Source organism: Eptesicus fuscus, chromosome 1 (genome assembly GCF_027574615.1).
Source record: "Eptesicus fuscus isolate TK198812 chromosome 1, DD_ASM_mEF_20220401, whole genome shotgun sequence".
NCBI classification, from domain to species: Eukaryota; Metazoa; Chordata; class Mammalia; order Chiroptera; family Vespertilionidae; genus Eptesicus; species Eptesicus fuscus.
Genome location: NC_072473.1, coordinates 35,788,004 through 35,812,042, shown reverse-complemented (window position 1 = coordinate 35,812,042; position 24,039 = coordinate 35,788,004). Strand labels below are relative to the sequence as shown.

The following is a 24,039-nucleotide window of genomic DNA, read 5'->3' as shown; positions in this document are numbered from 1 at the left end:
AATGAAATTATGAAGGAATCAAGCAGTATCATAAACATTTTTTCAGTATAAATAAAGTCATTTTTTATGTTATAGAAGAGTACCTCCAAATTCCAGAAATAATACTGTCAGATAGAATGGTGGGAACAAAAGTACCTGAAAATCTCTCAAAACAAAATCCATGAAATAATTCCCAACTGATCAAAAATTTGACATAGAAGTTTTTCAAATTCAATATGCTACATTGAACCCAATCATTGCTAGCTCCTCATAAATAGATAATACATTATTTAAATAACACACATAAAATGACCGGCATACTAATTAGCAACTAAAGAATAAGTAATAAGTAAATCGGAGTAATTATCTCATCCACAAAAGTGATCTCCTTGACCAAAGAATAAAAGACCTTTTCAGAAGGAGTGCTCTATTTTGCTCTTAACACAAATAGGACAAAAGTTCAGCTTAGTTTGATTAAATCAAAGTTCTTTAGGGGGTATTCAGAACTTCCACTACTAACATCTGGTAAAAACATTATATGATCAAGTATTTAAAAGAAGCCAATGTACTGTATGTGAAATATCAAGCTGAAACTAAGAATAAAATTTTTTCTAACATGAAACTTCTCTTTCTAAATCTGACTGAAAAGCATCTTGGGTTAAATGTTAACACAAAGTGTGCCAATATTCAAGTTAGAACCTGTTTATATCCTGACTAACAGGTATTATTAGTATTACTCCTCAAAGCATTTACAAGCTTCTCCCTTCTTTATAAATATGAGCGAGGCAAATAAGATGCCTCACACTATATTTAAAAAACCTTTTCAGTTCCCTTTTTACTGATTTCTAAAGGAAATGGATTTATATGAAACAAGAACTTTAAAAAATACATGTCTACAGGGTAGGAACAAAGCCCTTAAGAGGTCAACATTTTTCTGTGGGCCATTCTTTATAATATTATCAACACAATATAACAAAAACAAAAGAATGCTCATCCTTATTACATATGTTAGAGGTCATCTTTTCATTTTCTCACCTGTATGGAAGTAATAGAAGCTGAATGCCCCTGAAGGACTGCTACTGGTGCACAAGTTCGAAGACACCACACTCTTACAACCTTATCACAGCTGCCTGCAGCAATAAGAGTGTTTTCATAGTTTACAGCCATGTCAGATATTTCAGCAGAGTGTCCTCGAAGTGTAGCAAGGAGGCGTCCATCATCTGTTGCCCAAATTTTCACCAAACAGTCATCTGAACCCTATGGTGACAAGAAGGGACAGAAGATTTACAATGAAGCAGATATTTCCCCTTCCCCAAAAAGCCAGAGAAACAAAGGGAAGATTTTATTAAGTCACTTCTAAGCCTTACATTTTAGTCTCTTCTCTCCAGGTAATATGGATCCAGTAGCAAATATAAATGATGTTCAAATGATAGCACTGACAAAGCATTGTCCAAACTGACAATGGTATTTGTGAGAGCTCCTCAAAACTACTATCAATCCCTGACAACTCAAAAAAATTTTAGGATTAAGTATCTATGCCATTCTTTCTTTCCTTAGGCCTGACAGCCTTTTTTTTTTCTTAATTGCTTGAATATTTATTCTACAAATACTTAAAAATTTAACCCAAAGTCTACATGCATTTCTCAGTAAACATGAGGATTTTTCTTGATAATCTCTGGTGAAAATATTTTTAACTTCCTACTGCAAATTTCTAAAGAGCTTTAAAAATAGTAAAAAGTAATTCTACCCCATTATGGAAAATAGAGGCCCGATGCATGAAATTCATGCAAGCGTTGGCCTTCCTTCCCCTGGCTGCCAGCACTGGCTTCCCTCTGGCACCCAGGACCCAGGCTTCTCTCTGGCTGCTGGCAGGCACCTGGGACCCGGGCTTCCCTTGCAGCCCAGGCTTTGTCCGGAAGAACGTCCAGTCTAATTAGCATATTATGCTTTTATTATTATACGTTATTTAATAATTATCTATTCATAGCAAGATGGCAATCATCATCCTCATTGTGATCATTAATAAACAAATACTTATATGATGTATTTGGAGTCATGCAAATATTCATGAAAGACTTTGTAATGAACTCCAAGGAATTATACCTTCTCAAAATACAAACCACTTCCTTAGCTGTCACAGAGAAATTTAAAAAGAAAATTAGGCCAGCTCTCACTGGTCTGGCTCAGTGGTTAGACCATCACCTGCATACCAAATGGTGATGGTTTCAATTCCCGGTCAAGAGTGCATACCTGGGTTGCAGGTTGGATCCCTGACCCCTTTTGGGGTGTGTGCGGGAGGCAACCAATTAATATTTTTCTCTCTCCCCGCTTCTCTCTCCATCCTCCCTCCCTTCCACTCTCTAAAAATCAATGGGGGAGGGGGAATATCCTCAGGTAAAAATTAACAAAACAAAAAAATAAATAAATAAAATTAAGCCATTACCTACAGTTTTGTGTTAAGTTAGTACTAAAGTAATGAGGCTAATAAGCCTTTTCTTGGAAATATTAGTGTGCTACAATGTTGTGCTCAAAATCACACGGTATACTCTAGTTAATGAAAAACCAACTTTAAATATAACCAATACTAAAATCAAAGAAAGATATGCACAATAACTGTAATCTTCATTACTAACTGTGTAGTATATAGTTCAACTACTCAACCATAAGGATGATGTAATCATTAATTAAGCAGAAATGGCAACAGTTACACTAAGTGACAAATGGAAAATGCATACTAATAAATATTTGCTAAAATGTAAATGAAATTGAGTAGATAAAACTTGTTTCATATAAATTAACCACCTCTAGACTATAAGGCCTTCTGAGAGATAGAGGACGTTATAGTTCACATTCATTTACTTATATAGAATGAGAAAAAGATTTTCAAATTTCCATTCATCTTTCCTTACATTCATGTATCTAAAAAGAATAAACTGCAAAAAATTGTAATTCAATGCCATGAGCCTAGCTTCAATTGTTGTTAATCTCTAATATGGTACAGTATTACAAATTTTAAACTCACTGTAAAAATTCTTCTCCCACTTCGGTCAAATGCTACACAGTAGACAGATGACAAGTGCCCCAGAATTCTCTTATGCATCTTAATGTGCTGGTAAGCAGATGAAGGGAAAATATGGCTGAAGCGACTGCATCCTGTTAATTGCCTAGCAGAGGTGATATTCACTGGAAAACATAAAATAAAAGATTCACTTCTTAAAACCTAAAAGTGAAACCTACTTCAGGAAGTTAAATCATTAATATTAAGATGAGATAAAACAGTGTACACATACCACAGCAATTCTACCCTGTGAGAAGTCTAAATTTAATTATACATTTCATGATTTTATGAACTCAAGTTCACTACTGCAAAGCATTCAGAACACTCATTCTTTTAAATCCCAGAAGTCTGACTTTTTGTTTGCCTTACATGGTTTCTCAAGTACATTCCCATTTTGCCTTTCCTGGTACACAATAGTCAAGGAGACTGTTACTTTAAATATATACGTAAATCTTACTATAAAATGAAGGAATCTATAATAATAAAGGCGTAGTATGCTAATTAGACAGGATAGCCAAACAACCTTCCGGACATCATTCTAGACAAAGCCACAGCGGTGGGGGCCGAGACAGAGGTGGTTAGGGGTGATGATCCAGACAGACAGAGGCGGTTAGGGGCAATCAAGCAGGCAGGTTGAGCAGTTAGGGGTGATGAGGCAGGTAGGCAGAGTGGTTAGGGGTGATCAGGCAGGCAGGCAGGTGAGCAGTTAGAAGCCAGCGGTACCAGATTGCGAGAGGGTGCAGGCCAGGCTGAGTGAGCCCCTCTCCATGCACGGATTTCATGCACCAGGCCTCTAGTTTTAGAATAAAAATATTTTTTTGTTAAATATAATACATCTTAAAATTATATAATTTTTCCTATCCTCACACCCTTCCACCCCATCTATAGCTGTCCCTAAAAATTCAACAGTAATATAAGAGGATTTATATAGTAAAAAGATAAAGGAAGCCATGACACCACATAGGTTCTCAGTAACAATTCTTTCTAGGCTTGTTTATAGGTTCTTGTCTTTTTGGTTTCTGAAACTGTAGGGTCTCTCTCTAGTTACCAATGAACTTTGAGGCTTCCTCTCCTATGAGCTCATCTTAGATCTTGTCTCCATTTTGTTTGTTTATTTGGTTTTTGCCTTGTAGTTAATTTTATTTAAAAGGAGCCAGAATGAAACACAGGTCTGCACAATTCTCTTTCAAATACTGCCTGTATTTTTTTCACTTCCCTCAAATGTCTTGATCCCCATATAAGGATTTACAAGCACTCACTTGCTCTGATTCGTCAAGTCTTCCATTATAGACTGAAAATATTTAAAATCCCACACATTATATTTTAATCAAAATATAAGATCCCTATAAGCTCAAAGCCACCTTGAAGCAAGGTGACATTTTGCCATAGTGTATAAATAATATAGGACAAATGATAATAGCTTTATGTTAAAGCAAGACAAAAGGCAAGAATTGAGTTGTAGCAGGATTAGTATAATCAGAACCATGCCACAATAAAAAACATGAAACCTTTCAATGTCTCAATCTTAAGAGCAAAGAAGTCTTTTTTCAGGGAAAGGTAGTTCCATTGGCCATTTTAAACTGACGAAATGACAAAAAAAAATGAATGATGAATAGCAAAATAAACAAAACTTTGCATGTATATAATAAGAAATAGAGAACTGAGTATTTATGTAACACTAAGAGATGCTGAATAAATAATGGTAGAAAATCCATAAGCATTAGTAACAGGTAAGAGATTTTCTTTCTGGCAGCTCTAAAGAATTGCTTTTTGACAGCTCCCAAGCTCTAAAAATTTCCACAATTCTACATTGGGAAGGGCATGAACCATAACTTTGGGACTCCGGTAAACTTCCTTCTTTAATCAAATAAACATTCCTTACTGCTTGGAGTTCCTTGAAACAACCAAGCATTAATTACTTCTGCTTTGCTTTTTTCTATACATACTTTGCAAGTAGATAGAGGAAAAGACATGTTACTTTAAAGCAGGGTTTCTCAACCTCAGAACTACTGATACCTTGAGCGTATGATTTTTCATGATCGAAGACTATCTCTATATTTTAGAGTGTTCAGCAGCATCGCTGGCCTTTACCCAACTAGTTGCTAGTAACACCCCACCACCACCAAGTTGTGACAAAGCAAATATATCTCCAGACACCGACAAATGACTCCTAGGGAGGAGAGGAAACTGTCTCTGGTTGAAAACCACTGCTTGAAGCATAAAAATAAAAACAACTTCAACATAAAGAAAAAATAAATTAAAAAAAAAAAACTTTGAGAAGAGGTCCAGAGATAGAAAGAAAACCAGTGAAAGAGAGGAGAGATAAATACCTATCAGAAATGCAGTCATTCATCCAACAAATACTGAGTTTCTAAATAGCCAAAGGAACACAATAATATGAACAAAATATACTGCACCCCAAAAGAGCTAATACCTCAGGCCCAAACTGTTAATTCAGAAAGTTACTAAAATTTTTATATATCTTTATAGTATACAAAAATTAGATTTCAGTTTATTCATAAAATTCCACATATGTGTGAAATCATATTAGTTGTCTTTCTCTAACTAGCTTATTACACTTAGAAGAGTCTACAGGGGATAAATGATAATGGGAAAAAAATAAAGAGAAAAAATAGATTTCACTTTTTAAGACTCCTTTACAGAGAAAACTAATAACTACTTTAAAAGAAAAAAAATTGAAAACATTTACAACAAATATGACAAAGTCTTAATTTTTTAAAACACCTAAAACTAACCACCCATAAGAACACCATCAAGCTCTAATAGATTAGAGGGTTAAGGAAATTAACAAATAAGTCACAATATAGGAAATACAAATAATAATCTAAGTCAATGAAATAAAATAAGACCTAAAGTATGGAGGCATGGAACAGACTGGCATACCTTGATGGGGGTTGAATGGACGAGAAGAGATAAGCCAAAGATATTATATAAAATGTAAATGAGATTATATGATTTATATAAATACATACATGCATTCACCAAAAAAAGAGAAAGTGTTGAAAGATTTTAAAAAACTGCTAACTAGGAATACTTTATTCACCAAATACAAAGGAAAAATAAGGCTTTCCCAACCAAAAGCTGCCTTGTAAAAAATACTGGAAGTTCTTGAAGCTGAATTCAAAAGACACCAATAAGCTACAGGAAAACATAAGAAAGCACACAACAGTGTGGTAAAGGTGAAAACAGACAAAATTAGAAAATTATAATTCAATATTAGAATGGTATTTTTACCAATAGTCTATACATTCAACACAATACCTATTAAAATTCCAATGGCATAATTCACAGAAATAGAAAAAGCACTAAAGAAAAGACACTAAATAAGCAAAATAATCCTGAGAAAGAACAAAACCTGATGTTATCACACTTCCTGATTTTAAGCTATAAAGCTATAATAATAAAAACTGTCTGGTACTGTATAGAAAGAGACACATACTGTACACCTAATAAAAGATATTGATGGGTCTAAAGCTGTGAACTTTCCCCTTGTTTTTGTGGGTACCAAGTTGTTATTTGATACAAAAGGGTAAACCATGGGGACATGTGTTTTGGTGGGGTTAGTGGGGACAAAAGACATAATACATAGTAATCCTGAGAGAAAATCAAAGAGCCAGGCAAGAAGCTCAACAGGTACTAGAAGAGTTGGCTCTGGCTTTACCAATCCCCCCTAGTTTGACAAAATGACAGTAAAAGGCAACATAGCATGAGAAAAAAATGGCCTAGCTTCTTCTTCATCTATAAAAACCATAACATAGGCATAATACCACCTATCTTGACAATTAAGTGAGGTCAATTTTGTAGAACATACTATGGCACAGTAGGCTTAGTTCCTGTGAAACTTAGTCCTATTCTTCTTCCCTTTCCTCTCCTCTCTGGGATCTCAGTGTTCTCACATTCCAAAATAGATGGGATGGGGGAAAGGGGGAGAAGTTTCATATTAAATTGGACTCTGATGGATAGTGATCTCTATATTAAAGAAAACGATTAAGCATAAATGAATATTACATACTTTGCTGACTAGAGTTGACAAAAAATCTGTTATATAATAAACACTTTTTTTGTGCCAGGCACTGTGCTAATCACTTCATGTTTAATTTATTTAACCATATGAAGTCAATACTATTAATACCCTCCTTTTAGAGACATGGGAACTGAGGCATAGAGGGGTTAAACAATTTATACAAGACCCCAAGCTACTAAGTGGCAGAGCCAGTATTCAAGGCAAGCAATCTGGCTTCAGAGACTGATCTCTTAACCAATATTCCATAATAGCATTTCTCAAAATTAGAGAAAAATAAAAATTATAGAGCACTGTCCCAATACACCAAGGCTGTGGGTTCGATCAAGGATCAAGGCACATACAAGAAGCAATCAATGAATACATAAATAAGTGGAAAAACAAATCAATGTTTCTTTCTCTTTCTCTTTCTCCCTCCCCCTCTCTCTATAAAATCAATAAATAAAAAAATAAAACAAAATTATAATTTGAGCCGAAACCGGTTTGGCTCAGTGGATAGAGCGTTGGCCTGTGGACTGAAGGGTCCCAGGTTCGATTCCGGTCAGGGGCATGTACCTTGGTTTCGGGCACATCCCCAGTAGGGGGTGTGCAAGAGGCAGCTGATCGATGTTTCTCTCTCATCGATGTTTCTAGCTCTCTATCCCTCTCTCTTCCTCTCTGTAAAAAATCAATAAAATATATTTTAAAAAATTATAATTTGATTTAATATGTAAATTATGCTCTAGTCACTACAACAGGTTTCACCCCAATCTTTAAATCTAACCCAAACCAACCCAGAACATAATTAAAGCTGCCAAATCATCCAATTCCAAAACTATAATATAAAGTAAAACAGGATGGGATTTAAAAACTCCTAGAAATTATAGGTGAGCTCAGCAAGGTCAGAGGAAATAACATCAACACACATAAATTAATTGTATCTATACACACTAACAATGAACATGCGAGACCAATACTAAAAACACAATATTTAAAAAAAAAACAGTATCATTTACAATCATTCACAAAAACTGGCCCTAGCCAGTTTTGCTCAGTGGATAGAGCATCGGCCTCCAGACTGAAGGTTCCCTGGTTCGATTATAGTCAAGGGCACATGCCTGGGTTGCAGGCTCAATCTCCAGCAGGGGGCATGCAGGAGGCAGCTGATCAATGATCCTCTCTCATCATTGATGTTTCTATCTCTCTCCCTATCCCTCTCCCTTTCTCTCTGAAAACAATAAAAATATATTTTAAAAAACCAAAAACTGAATTCTTACATATACACTTAACACATACAATATTAATCACAAAATGCTGATGAAAGAAATCAAATACCTCAATAAATGTTAACATACCATGTTCATGGATTAGAAGGCTTGACAGTAAACATGTCAATTCTCCCAAATTGATTTATAGGCTCAATGAAATTCCTTTCAAAAAGCTTTTGCAAACACTGACAAGCTTATTCTAAACCTAATGGCCCAGTGCACGGATTCATGAACATTGAAAGGAAATTAATTAGAAGAAATATTTTAATATCGCTATTCACACTTTTTCTATAATAGAAGTGCCAAGCAAATTCATGATCAACAATGACAGATCAAAACACATGTGTACAATTGGCGCCAGTGAGAGCTTTATATGTATTGTGCATGCATGAGTCAACATTTATTTTTAAATTGCCAGTATGCATCATATGTACCAACTGGTTAGTCAGTCAGACTGTCAGACGGATGCACGGTCAGTCACTTAGCCTTTTATGTATATATATAGAATATGAAAAGGAACTGGCCCTAGAATATTGAAAAAATCTTGACAAAGAATAGAGTGGGAGGGATTGCTCTTTCCAATGTTAAGGCTTACTATGTAGCTACAGTAATCAAAACAATGTGCGACTGGTAAGGAGATAAAACACATAGATCAATTGAGCAGAAGAGAGGACCAAGAAATTGATCCAAATAAATATTTTAAAAAATATTTTTATTGATTTCAGAGGGGAAGGGAGAGAGATAGAAACATCAATGATGAAAGAGATTCAGATAGGCCGCCTCTTGCATGCCCTCCCCCCCACACTGGGGACTGAGCCCACAACTCAGGCATGTGCCCTGACCAGGAATCGAACCATGACCTCCTGGTTCATAGGTCCATGCTCAACCATTTAGCCACACCAGCCAGACTATCTACATAAACATTTTAAACTAATGTTTGAAAAAAACTACAAATCAAATTCCATAGAGGAAGGATAGTCATTTCAACAAATGTTGCTGAAGCAATGAGACATCTATAGGTAAATAATGAACATCAAAAAAATAATAATGAACTTCCGCCTAAACTTTATATACTATACAATTTAACTCAATATAGATCATAGAATTAAATGTAAACACAAAACTAACAAGCTTTCAGAAAAAAAGACAGAAGGAAATCTCCAGTATCTGGGGCTAGGCAAAGAATTCTTAGGCATATGAAAAAAAGGATGATCCATAAAAAAGGGGAAACTGATATATTGGATGCTATCAAAATGAAAAACTTTTGGTCTATGAAAACCTTTATAAAGAGGATGAAAAGTTAAGTCTCAGATGGGGAGAAAATATTTGCAAATTATATACCCCACAAAGGACTGGTATCTAAAATATAAAAAGAACTTTTTTTTCCTTTGAATACTCACCATTTTAATGGTACTTATCTCTACAGAGTAAAATTAAGAATTTTAATTTTTAATACTTTTTTATATATCTCAAATTGAGCATAGTATTCTTATAATCAAATGAAAGTCATTTCTAAATCAGTAAAATTAAGATAAACACAAAAGACAATTCATAAAAGGAGAAATACAAGACCAATCAATATGACATCTCTAATCAAAAATACAAACTAAAATGGTATGCTATTTTTGTTTTTTAAATTGTCAAAATTAAAAAAAAAATTTAATGCTACTATCCAATATTGGCAAGAATTCAATGAAACAGATACTATCATATACACTTGGTATCCTATGTAATGAAAGGCTAATATGCAAATTGACTGAATGGCGGAATGACCAGTAGCTATGATGCGCACTGACCACCAGGGGGCAGGTGCTCAATGCAGGAGCTTCCCCCGGGTGGTCAGTGCACTCAGCCAAAAGCCCTGAGCTGGGCTCACAGTTGGCGAGAGCAGCGGTGGTGGCAAGAGCGGGCCTAAGCTGTCAGTGAGACATGCCCCAAGGGCTCCTGGACTGGGAGAGGGCACAGGCCGGGCTGAGGGAACTCCCCCCTCAAGTGCACAAATTTCGTGCACCAGGCCTCTAATTTATTATAATAAAAATGTAATATGCTAATTAGACCTGATGTCCTTCTGGATGAAGCCAGGGCTGCGAGGGAAGCCTAGGTCCTGGATGCTGGAGGGAAGCCGGTGCTGGCAGCTGGGGGAAGGAACACTTACTCTTGCACAAATTTCATGCATCGGGCCTCTAGTAGAAATATAAATCTGTATAATCTTCCTGAATAAAGTGGCAATATGTGCCATAAATATTAAAAATACACAGACTTATAATTTACACAAAGCTCAACAACAAAATAATTTAATTAGAAATGGGTGAAAGATGTGAACAAACATTTCATCAAAAAGGATATACATATCTATATATATAAAAGCCTAAGCGACCGACCGACCGGTCGCTATGACGTGCACTGACCACCAGGGGGAAGATGCTCAATGCAGAAGCTGCCTCCTGGTGGTCAGTGCGCTACCACAGTGGGAGTGCTGCTCAGCTAACTGACCTGTCCCAGTGACCCACAAGCCCAGTGGCAGCCACTCACTCCCTCAGTAGTCCTACAGGTCCAATCTCTGGAGAACGGGTCAGGCACTGATGGACAAGCGCCACCAGCATGATCCTAATAGTGCCGCTGGCCTCCTGTAAGTTGGCCTTGGGCACCGCGGTCGCTTCCCCACCCTAGACGCTCCGCAAGGAAGAAACAATATAAAAGCGGCCACCAGGTGGCTCCCAACAACTGGCACGAACATCAGCAGGATGGATCCGGATCCCAGGCAGGCAAGGGAGTCCCACCACTCGCACAGAGGGCCAATCACGTCCTGGCCCCCCCAACCCCCCTTGGGACAGGTGCCAGACACAGGGCTCATGGCTGGCGAGCGCCGCTGTGGTGGCACGAGCCTCTCCTGATCAGGACTGACTGGGTGCAAGCCCGCAGCAGGTGCGGCGGGGCCAGGATGAGTGGGAGCAGCAGGTGGCGTTGGACTGCCGGTTTCAACCCAATCTCTGCAGGTCACACCAAGGGACCCTACCCGTGCACGAATTCATGCACCAGGCATCTCTAGTAGTAAATAAGCATACAGAAAAGATGATCAACTTAAGTAGCCATCAGGGAAATGCAAATTAAAACCATAATGATATATCACTACACACATACATAAACAGCTTACCGTATTTTCCGGCATATAAGACTACTGGGCGTATAAGATTTTCCTGGGTTAAAAAGTCGTCTTATACGCCAGAAAATATGGTAGTCCAATATATCTAATCCATTATATATAACCCCATCAATATGGTCCAATATACCATATTTTCCGGTGTATAAAACAACTTTTTAATCCAGGAAAATCTTATACGCCCAGTCGTCTTATATGCCGGAAAGTACGGTAAATAAAACACCATGACAATATCAAATGCTGGTGAATATGTGGAAAAACTGGATCACTTATATACATTCCTGCTGGGAATGTAAAATACTACAGCCATTCTAGAAAATAGTTTGGCAGTCTCTTAAAAAAAAAAAAACAAAAAAAAACACTAAACATACAATTACCATACAACCTACCATTGTACTCTTGGGCTTTTATCCACAAGAAATGAAAGCTTTGGTTCACACACAATAAAAAAATAAAAAAAAGGAAAGGAAAAGAAAAAAGAGAGAGAAGAAAAAGAAATAAAAAAACAAACTTATCCACAAATGTTCATAGCAGTTTTATTCATAATAGTCAAAATCTACAATCAACACATGTCCTCCAACTGGTGAAAGGTCAAACAAACGGTTGTATAATCCATACTATGGAATACCACTCAGCAATAAAAGGGAATGAATATTGATATATGCAACAACTTAGATGAATGTCCAGTGAATTATGCTAAGTGAAATAAAGTTATATATTGTATGATTCCATTTATATAACACTAGAGGCCCGGTGCACAAAATTTGTGCACGGGGGAGTGTGTCCCTCAGCCAAGCCTGCACCCTCTCCAATCTGGGACCCCTACCGGGATCGGGCCTAAACGGGCAGTCAGACATCCCTCTCACAATCCAGGACTGCTGGCTCCCAACTGCTTTCCTGCCTGCCTTCCTGAATGCCCCTAACCGCTTCTACCTGCCAGCCTGATCACCCCCTAACCACTCCCCTGCCAGCCTGATTGCCCCTAACTGCCCTCCCCTGTAGGCCTGGGTCCCTCCAACTGCCCTTCCCTGCAGGCCCGGTTGCCCCCAATTTCCCTCCTCTGCTGGCCTGGTCACCCCTAACTGCCCTCCCCTGCAGGCTTGATCACCCCCAACTGCCCTCCTTTGCAGGCCTGGTCCTTCCCAACTGCCCTTCCTTGCTGGCCTGATCGCCCACAACTGCCATCCCTTGCAGGCCTGGTCCCTCCCAACTGCCCTCCCCTGCTGAGCATCTTGTGGCAGCCATCTTGTGTCCACATGGGGGCAGCCAACTTTGACCACACGGGGCAGCCATCTTGTGTGTTGGAGCGATGGTCAATTTGCATATTACTCTTTCATTAGATAGGATTCTTGACTACAGATTTGTGATTGGCAAGACTGTGCGGGTAGGTCAGGCAGGAGATAGGTGGGTGTGGTTATAAAAGGGCAACATGAAGGATCCTGGTGATAAAACTCTCCTTTATCTTAACTGTGGAGGTGGATAGACAAGTGATAAAATTGTATAGAATCTCGTAACCACATATTCACACCCAAGTGAATATAAGTAAAACTGAGAACATCTGATAAAATTGAGTCTTACACTTAAACCAAACTTCTCTCAGTTTACCACACTGGAACCTTTGCTTACTGTATTCTTTTGGCTTTATACCTACCTCTGCCATTTCAGCCTCTCAATATCCTTCTTATCTTTCAACTGACAGCCTAAAATCACATCCTTTTCCATGAAATATTTCTCAATCACTTCAGCCAAAAATGAACTCTCCTGATTGTCAAGGTCCTTTTATTAGTTCTACACATTTCTGATCTAGGATTATAAGCACTTTAAGGATAGAGATTAATGTCATGCACTGACCTCGCTTAGTCCCTTGGAAGCAAAAAACATTCAAGTATTTGTTTAATCAATCTGGCCACACCATTCCCAAAATATCCAACCATAATTCTTACTCCTCCAGGACATAAATTTTCCACTTGAAATCACACAAGCCTTCTTTTCTGTCTTATGGAGATATTCTCTCACCTGGAATGTTCTACCCTTCAACTTATAATCAATCCTTAAAAGTTCACCTCAAAGGTTATTTTTTTCCTTAAAATCTTCCCTTGTTTCTCTTTTAACCAGTTTCCTCTCTCCTTTCTGAATGTTCATTAAACTTTGTATTTCACTTAAATAACTTAATTTATATCTGCTATAGATTAAATGTTTGTGCCCACCCCTAATTTATATGTTGAAAACTAAATGCCCAATACAATGATATTAAAGATGGGGCTTTTAGGAAGTGATTAGATTATGAGGGCAGAGCACTCATGAATGGAATTAGTACCCTTATAAAAGAGGCCTAAGGAAACTCCTTTGCCCCTTTCTCCATGTGAGGTTACAGAGAAAACAGAAAACAGGCCCAAATCAACACCAAATCTGCCAGGGCCTTGGACTTCTCAAGAACCCGGAACTGTGACAAATAAATATTTGTTGTTTATAATCTACCCAGTCTATGGTATTTTGTTATAGTAGCCCAAAACGACTGAGAAAATTCACTATCCTATATAATAAAGGGGGGATATGCAAATTGACCCTTCTGCTCTCACACAAGATGGCCACTCCCATGTGGTCAAAGATGGCTGTCACAAGATGGCCAGCAGGGGAGGGCAGTTAGGGGTGGACCAGGCCTGCAGGGGAGGGCAGTTGGGGGGAACCAGGCCTGCAAGGGAGGGCAGTTGGGGGTGATCAGGCCAGCAGGGGAGGGCATTTGGGGGCAAACAGGCTAGCAGGGGAGCAGTTAAGTGTCAATCAGGCTGGCAGGGGAGTGGTTAGGGGGTGATCAGGCTGGTAGGCAGGTGAGCATTTGGGAGCCAGCAGTCCCGGACTGTGACAGAGATGTCCGACTGCCAGTTTAGGCCCGATCCCTGTGGACATCCCCCGAGGGGTCCCAGATTAGAGAGGGTGCAGGCTGGGCTAAGGGATACCCCCCCGCCCCAGTGCACAAATTTCGTGCACTGGGCCTCTAGTCCTATATAATAAAAGATTAATATGCAAATTGTCCCCTCGACCGGGAGTTCAACCGCTCACTATGACATGTGCTGACCACCAGGGGCCAGTGCAAAACACGGCGGGCATCAGCGACGCGACAGTAGTGGGCGGCAGTGGAGGTGCTGCTGGCCCTGATGGGCCCCGATAAGAACAGGACCACGGTGGGATGGTGGAGCAGATGAGTGGGCAGTGCCAGGCCAAGGTGGGTATGAGTGGGGGACTGATCGCCCTGCAGACGGTGACCAGAGGTAGCTCTGACACTTCCATTACAGAGAAAGGGCAAATATCAATATTAAAATATTTCTTCTAATTATTTTCCTTTCACTGTGCACAAATCTGTGCACTGGCCCACTAGTACTATGATAATAGTCCATCTATCTAAATCTCCCCAGTAGAAAAGTAAAATCTTCGACAGCAAGAATCCCTGAAGACTTGGGAAAGGCTTTATATATATTTGGTGTTCAAGTATTTGCCAAATTAAATAAAAATTATTTCTAGAAAGTTAAGTAATTTGGCCCTACCCAGTTTAACTCAGTAGAGAGAGTGTAGATAGGCCCTTGGACTGAAGGATCCCGGGTTGAATTCCACTCAAGGGCACATACCTCAATTGCACGTTCAATACGCAGTCAGGGTGTATGCAGAAGGCAACCAATCGATGTGTCTCTCTCACATAGATCTCTCTCTCTCTCTCTCTCTCTCTCTCTCTCTCTCTGTCTCTCCACCTCCCTTGTAGTCTCTCTAAATATCAATGGAAAAATATCCTCGTGTGGGGATTAAACAAAAAAAAAGAAAAAAAGAGAAAAAGAAAATAGAAAGTTAAGTAATTTGGATTAGTATTCAACCTTTCAAAACCATGGAGAATATCTATATAGCTATATCTATATCTATATCTATATCTATATCTATATCTATCTATCTATCTATCTATCTATGTATATATATATATATCTATATATATATATAAAACCCTATCTATCTATCTATCTATCTATCTATATATCTATATATATATATATATATATATATATATAAAACCCTAATATGCAAATAGATCAAACAGAACAACCAGTCGCTCTGATGTGTGTTGACCACCAGGGGGCGTGCACAGACCATGGCGGACATCGGCAGCAGGTGGCAGAGCGCAAAACACGGTGGGCATCAGCCACGGTGGGATGGTGGAGCAGGTGAACAGGGGTGCCAGACCAAGGTGGGGCACAGGTCGCTGTCATCGGGGCGAGCCTCTGGTGGTTACTGAAAATTCTTTGCTTTTGCATCCTGCGGTCCCACCCAGTGCTCACACCCGCTGCCAGTGCCCAGCACCGACCCCGATCGTTAGGCACTGTCAGCAGGTGTGAGCCACATCTGCTGGCCCCAATCGCCCCCGCTGACAGTGCCAGCCCTGCTCACACCTGCTGCTGGCGCCAGCCCCAATCGCTCCATGCAGACAGAGGGTGTGATCAGGGCCGGCACCGTCAGCATGTGGGAGCGGCGGGAGTGGGGCTGCCGGCAGACAGGGGACTGGGGCCCACAGCAGGAGGGGCCGGGCAGGGGCGCAGAGGATGGGCTGAGACCCGCCCCTGTGCCCACCATAGCCTCATGGCCCACAGATCCTTTCAAGGTCCACCAATTCGTTCACTGGGCCCCTAGTCTATACTGATAAAAGAGAAAGATACAAATTGACCATACCTTCGTGACACCCACCAGCCAATAAGGAGTGAGTATGCAAATTCACCCAATCAAAGATGGCAGTTTAATTTTCATACACAGGTGCTGAGTGGCCGGCAGTGGGGCGGGACACTTGTGTTGTTGCCATGGTGATGATGCAGGCGTTCCGCACTGCCCCAGCGCTCCGGGCCTCTGGGCAGCGTGGGAAGGCAGAAAGGCGGCTCTGGGCCAGAGCAAAGGCAGAAAGGTGCCTCCAGGCTGGAGCAAAGGTGGAAAGGTGGCTCTGGCCAGAGCGAAGGTGGTGCTGGCAGCCAGGGGAAGGAAGGCCCATTCTTGCACAAATCTTCGTGCATCGGGCCTCTAGTAATTCTATAAAACCAGTAGATTTTATCGTGAATATTGATCAAATCTGAAAAACTAATCAAATTTTCTTATGATTTACAATGTATTATTTCTGATCCGTCTCCTGAAATTTTTTTCAGTTATTTAATAAACTTTATTTTTTGCAACAGTGTTAGGTTCTCAGCAAAATCTGGCAGAAAGTCAAGTTCCTATATATCCTCTGCTCCCATAAACAGAGCCTCCCCCACTATCAGCATCCATAGTGCATTTGTTATAGTTGTGACATAAAATGACATGTCATCATCATCTAAACACTACTCATGTTGTTGTATATTCTATGGGTTTCCATAATAGTATCATATACTAGTAGTGTCGTTTCATTCCCCTAAAAATCCTGTGCTCCTCCCTGCCTTTCTAAACCTTGATGTCTTGTTTTTTTTTACCAGTATATTATTTTTTTCTACTCTGATTTACCCTTGATGAAATGCTGATAATTCATTCAAATTCTATCTAGGGCTCTCTTGTTTGTCTTCACCCTATCACTGCAATCTTACCTACCCACATATGAAATATTGCCAGTCTTTATCTCTAATCTTTTACCTTTCCCTCACACTCTTCATCTCCTGTCTACATCTACAGTAATAGCCTTCCCTCTGATTTCTCTGTATCTCTTCCAGTCTTTCTCCTCTTCAATTTATTTATCCTACACTTTGCAACTTGAGTTATCTTTTCAAAATAAAAATCTGATTGTATAATTTTTCTATTAAAAAGTATACAACAGCCCTGACCAGCATGGCTCAGTGGTTAGAGCACCGGACCATGAACCAAAGGGTCCCAAGTTTGATTCTGGTCAAGGACATGTACCTGGGTTGCAGGTTCCCTGCTTCTGTTGGGGTGCATGCGTGAGGCAACTGATTGATGTGGCTCTCTCACATCGATGTTTCTTTCTCTCTCTCCTCTCTCCCCCTCCCCCCTTCCTTCTACCCTCTCTAAAACATCCTCCTGTGAGGATTAACAAAACAAAGAGTATCCATTGGTTCATACTACACTCATTAGTATGGTACAGAACAGGGATTGGCAAAATGAAGTCCATGGGCCAAATTCAGCCCCTCACGTATTTTTGTAAATACATTTTTACTGGAAAACAGCATGCTCATTTATATACTAGAGGCCCGGTGCACAACATTCATGCACTCGGGGGGAGGGGGGTCCCTCAGCCAGGCCTGCGCCCTCTTGCAGTCAGGGAGCCCTTGTAGGATGTCCAACTGATGGCTTGCGGGCCTAAGCCATCAGTCGGACGTGGGGGCAGCTATCTTGTGGTGGCCATCTTGTAACAATGTGGGGGTGGCCATCTTGTGGCAGCCATCTTGTGATTACATGGGGGCGGCCATCTTGTGACAACGTGGGGGCAGCCATCTTGTGACAATGTGGAGGAGACCATCTTGTCGCAGCCATCTTGTGACAATGTGGAGTCAGCCATCTTGTGACGATGTGGGGGTGACCATCTGTGACAACATGGGAGTGGCCGCCTTGCGATGATGTGGGGGCGGCCATCTTGTGACATGAGAGCGTGAGGGTCAATTTGCATATTACCTCTTTATTATATAGGATAACCTGTGGCTGCTTTTTTTAAAAATTGAGTTTATTGGGGTAACATTGGTTCATAAAAACATACAGGTTTTAAGTGTACAATTTACCAAAATATCATCTGCACCCTGCATCATGCACCCATCACTGGCTGCTTTCACACTACCACAGAGATGAGTAGTTGCAACAGAGACAAAATGACCCAGAAAACCAAAAACTTTTACTATCTAACCCTTTATCCAAAAAATCCATACTCTTAGCATGGAGGGTTCAAAATAATTGGTCCATATCTTTTTTTTCCAGTCTCATCTCCCAACACAAACTCTAGGCTTCTATTATATAGCAAACAGGCAATTATCTTTGAATAAAGCCACTATTTATTTTTCAAGAGGCTGTACTTGATACAATTGGACCTCAAAGTATATTGAATAAAATTATAGTATTTACCAATTCCCACCTTATTATCCCATGTCTTATCTAAAACACACACAACAAATGTGAAAACTATGATTCTAAACATAAAACAGAGGCTGGAAACTATTTTGGAAAGTAATAGCAAATGAGCCTTATAAATATCCCCGAGCACCTAGAATGGTCAACAAGACATTCTATTATGGCAAGTAGGAAATACATTATTATTCAGTTTGCTAGGAATTTTGTGGGAGGAGCACTGGATTTGAAGCCAAACGACAGGTCTGAGACTTAAGTTCAGATATGCAACAAGGGTTGCATGTGAGTTATATAATCTTTTCATGAAGATAACTCAAATACTAGATCTCTAATCTATGAGTCATTATTATCTGTATCAGTGACCCAATATCGTAATTATAAATTACATTTATGTAACATTTTAAAGCTTATAAAGTAATTCTGCAGACTTCTCATATGAGTTCATAGAAATCCTGTGAGATCTGAAGGCAAGTATTTACTTCAATTTGTAAATGAGGAAATTAAGGCCCAAAGAAACTACATGTCTTGTCTAACATTACAGAGCCAATAAATGGCAGAGCATAGATTGAATCAAGGTCTCCTTATTATAGTTCAATAGTCTTCCCACTTTTCAATGCTGTCTAATGACATTACAGAAAATCTGCTATAAGTCTGAAATAGTAAATAATTTTAAAAATAAAAAGCAACATATAACCCTCAATCTTTCCTCTACCTACAAGATACTGAACAAAGTCAGGGACTCTGAGTTTTACTACATTGGGTTTTACTGCAAAGTTCACAAAGATTTAAAGAGTATTCTAAAACGGTCACATCTGAATTGTTAGACAACTAGTCTACTCCATGCATTCTCTATTTACAGTGGAAAAATATGTTTGTATTAAAAGTATTTTACTTTGTATGGAACTTTGAACTGGTGTCAGAAAATGTTTCTAAGCTGAAACAAAACAGACTAAGAACATCCAGAAAAACTCTTAAATACAATTAATAACAAATTGCTGTATGTTAGCCACGTGCTTTTAAAAAATTTATAAGACCACTTGAAAGAATCAAAATCTCTCCAGGATTGAAATAGTGAATACCAGCCAGGACTGAAAAAGAAAAAAAGCAGCCCTGCAATTAATCAAGCTGGGAGGACAGACAAGATAAAGCTGGTTCTAAAGTTAACAGGAAACATTGTTTTTCCCAAGGCCATGGAGTAGTTGTAAAACATCATAACTACACTGTCTTCCAGTGATTACTGCTTTGTTACCAATAATATCCTCCAGCTTGCTTTACTATTTTCATTTATTACTGGAGAAAGATACCCAATTCCTAAACCGCCTTACTTAATGCTAGCACCCAACCCCTAGTTAATCCCCACTTCTCTCAATCTGCTTCAGAAGCAACCAATTCAGAACTAATCCAGGCTTCCTTCAAACCCTCCTCAGAATTCTTCATTGGGGAGCCAAATTTACATTGCTTTATCAAGAGGATGGGCATTTAAAAGCTTTTCTACCACTGCCGCATGAATATAATGCTCTAGAATTAGCAGAAATTATAATTCAGAAATATGAATTAGTGAAACTTAATCATAATCATTTGTCATAAATGCTAACAATTATTTCTCTATTTCTCAACTGGATGTCTTTCAATAAATAAGAAATTATCATTTAAAAAGGAAGACACTTTCCTCCTTCTTCTATCCAGAGGCCTTCCAAGTTTCCTCAGGAGTATAATCTCTCACTATGAATCAATAAATCTGATTTTGTCAGACTACAGGCTTATTCCTGGTGGTCTCTGGTTGATGAAGCTTTAACAAGGAAACTAAATTACCCTACCGACCCAGCAATTTAAGACTGACAAATGCCCCTCTTGGCCCCCCGAAAAAGAAACAACTTCTTAGCCTAAACCATAAAATCACTAAACACAAGAGACTTTCACTGATAAGAAACATGAATAACTCAAAGAATTCTACTGAATATATCACAGCAAACATCTGATCAATGATACTAAAAGATATAGTATTTAACCAAAGCCAGATAACTACCATATTTGCTGAGAGAAAGAGCATATCATCAACTTGGCTTCAAGCTACAGATAAAACCAAAAGTGTACAAATTGGTGATATTATCTAATTTTTAATAAGAATGAGTCACATAACTCGAGCAATTTTATCTATCGCCCATATTCTAATAATATGGTATACATAGTGTTCACAAATCCTTGTGTGATTTTCTAATTTTTAATTTTTAAACTAATATAGATTATATAAAAGTAGAATAGCTCCAATTCTTCTATAAATGGCATTGAAAGATAAAATGAACTGTTTTAACCATAGATCAAACTAACTTCATATTCATAGAGGCCATTAAGCAACCCAGAGAATTTAAAGATGCCTCATTACCAATAAGCTTTGGAAAATAGCAGGTCTAGCTATTTTAAAGAATAACTCAACACAGCTTTTCTATACCTGCCTAATAAAGGTAATGAAAGACAAAAGACATTACTAAAATCATGTTCCAATATGATGCCTATCGGGCCAATATGAAATGTTTTAAAATCCACTAAACAACTTCAAAACAATAAAGCAAAATTTTCAACTTCTAAGAACCAGTAGCTAAATCTCTACCTCAAAGATAAACTTCGGAATGTGGGGGTAGGATGAAGAATGAATCAGGAAGAGGGGTGCTTTCAGCAGAAGCTTAAGATTGAATCAGAAACGTACCAGGCTGAGCCAATCACTCCTAACAAAATAACAATCTTAAGGCTTTATACACTGAGTGGCCAGATTATTATGATCTCTGAATGCATAATAATCTGGCCACTCAGTGTGTGTGTGTGTGTGTGTGTGTGTGTGTGTATTAGAGGCCCGGTGCATGAATTCGTGCATGGGTGGGGTCTGGCCAGCCTGGCCAGGGGGAGGGGACATGGGCAGTTGGCTGGCCTGCCTGCTGGTCGAACTCCTGGTCGAGGGGACAATTTGCATATTAGCCTTTTATTATATAGGATCTACACTGAGTGGCCAGATTATTATGCGTTCAGAAATCAATAATCTGGCCACTCAGTGTACACATAAGGCAGAAAAGACTATTGTTCACAGATCAGGTTTCTTGCACCACACCCATAATCATCAATATCATCTTCAAATACAAAGTTTTTCAGGAAAAAAAGCTGTATTTAAAGAGGCTAAAATAATGTTGGATTAGTCTTTTTTATAAAAAAGTCACTTCGTCAACATTTACCATTTTTTTTAAATCAGAAAATAGAATAATAGCATATACTAGTATGCAACCTTCTGATCAGTTAAAATGCAGTTGTCCTGTAAGTAAAGGACAATAATAGACTAAGAAAATACTATATCAACAATGGAATACTAAGCTGCTGTAAAAAAGAACTCTTACCATTTGCAACAGCATGGATGGACCTGGAGAGCATTATGCTAAGTAAAATATGCCAGTTGGAGAAAGATAAATATCACATGATCTCACTCATTTGTGGAATTTAATGAACAACATAAACTGGTGACCAAAAATAGAGCCAGAGACTAGAAGCATCGAACAGACCATCTAACTTCAGAGGGAAGGCAGGGGAAGGTGAGATGGGGGGTAAGAGATCAACCAAAGGATTTGTATGCATGCACATAAGCATAACCAATGGACACAGGCACTAGCGGGGTGAGGGCATGTGCTGGGGGTGGAGGTGTCTGGGGAGAAGTCAATGGGTGAAAAAGGAAGCATATGTGATATTATATGCAATACTTTAAACAATGAAGAATTTTAAAAAATTAATAATGAGGAAAGGGGAAATAATGTTCATAACAGGGCTAAACAGAAATTCTTCATTATATTTCACGGTGCAGGAGTAGGGAACGTCCGGCCCATGGGCCATATACAGCCCACGACATCATTTGGTCTGGCCTTGCCAAGGCATTAGGGATGAGTTAATTAAGTGTTTGGCCAAAAAGAGCAGGCTAATTTTTAAGTTAATAATTTTGTATGGCCTGTGAATGATGTTATAAATATCAATGGCCCTTGCCAGAAAAAAGGTTCCCCGATGATACTAAGATTCATAATAAAATCTGTTTTATTTCAAATTGATAAACTAAAATTATTAATCCTAACTACAGGCCCACTGCACGAAATTTGTGCACGGGTGCAGTCCCTGGGCCTGGCCGGCGATCAAAGTGTGAGTGTCTGGCATGGAAGGGCAGGACCCAGCTAACCTCTGGGCCCTGGGCAGCACCTGGGCCCCCGGACCCTTGCGTGTCCCCCTCTGCCTGAGTCCCACACGGAGATGTGGTGAGCGTGGCCAGATGCCGAGGGCCGGGGTGCAGTGTGGGCCTCTAGGCCACCAAGCAGCACCACACAGAAGCTGGGCAAGCAACACACTCTCTCCCAGCAGCTCTCTGCGGTTCTGGCAGCTGCGGCCGGGCTCACCCAGAAGAGGCCACGCAGGTGTGGGGCGGGCTCCTCGTGGGTGTCCGGCACCTGAGTGCAGGGGCTTCCCCTGCGTGCTAGCCCTGGCGTCCTGGGGGAGGGTAGCAGGGGGAGTGAGAGCAAGCTCAGTGGACACCCCGCATTCTCACCACACCTCTGTCCCTGTCACCCCCACCCCCAAGTACCTGGCAAGAGGTCGCAGCGCATTACCGACGCCCACCATGTTCCACACTGCCCCCCTGGTGGTCAGTGAATATCATAGGGAGCAGTCGAACTCCTGGTCAAACGACCACCTTAGAGGACAATTTGCATATTAGGCTTTTATTATATAGGATATTAATACAATACTGATTCCAGAAATGGATACAAGGGGCTAGAAATTCATGAGCTGTATAAAATCATAATAAATGCCTTTAAAAGGGATGTGGCAGCAATTATAGCACTTACATTCATTTAATATTTAGTGAGCTCTCATAATGTAGCACAGACAAAAGATTCAGTTTATATTCCAGTTTTAATTACTTGAAGGTTTGATAAGAATCCCTTGTTCCTCTACAAATATATAAAAGTAAAGGCTTTAGATGCAGCTTGTTTCATGAACAATTATGTGACTACAAAAAGGAGGAAGGTGGTAAGTAAAGGGAAGCAGGCAATACAAAGCAAACCCTGGGCGAAAGAAGAACTACATAAAATAAAAGAGGGAGGATGACAAATATTCCTGGCAAAAATCCAGTCACTTCAACCAAATAAAAAGTTTAAATTAAATTACTTTATTTCAATTTATATTTGCATACCATCAAGAGGCAAGTTTCCCACCTCCAAGTGAATTCTGGATTTAAGTGTGACATATAACCATACAATGGACAATAAATCAAGAGCCAATCAATGCTAAATAGAAGTTTATGGCAACACAAAAATATTAATTTGGCTACAAAGGTAATGTAAGCCTCCTGAGCTGTATGCAGTGTCAATTATAGACCGAAAATGTAAACTACAGGATGTTTCTATATGTCAAATATCCTAAAGATAAAGGGGGAAAAGCTTTAAAAACAGTCTTATTACATTAGGCCCTT

The 24,039-nt window shown here is 39.4% G+C and overlaps 1 protein-coding gene across 1 annotated transcript in view; it reads right to left on the bottom strand.

Moving 5' to 3' along the window:
• The window catches only part of BRWD3 (bromodomain and WD repeat domain containing 3), a 170,256-nt gene that overhangs the window by 102,283 nt on the left and 43,934 nt on the right, over positions 1–24,039 (bottom strand). Inside the window, exons 7-8 of the mRNA XM_008155335.3 lie at positions 3,002–3,162; positions 1,015–1,236 (exon numbers count right to left, since the gene is read on the bottom strand). Coding sequence (XP_008153557.2) covers positions 1,015–1,236; positions 3,002–3,162 — 383 coding nt within the window. The remainder of the gene's footprint in view (positions 1–1,014; positions 1,237–3,001; positions 3,163–24,039) is intronic.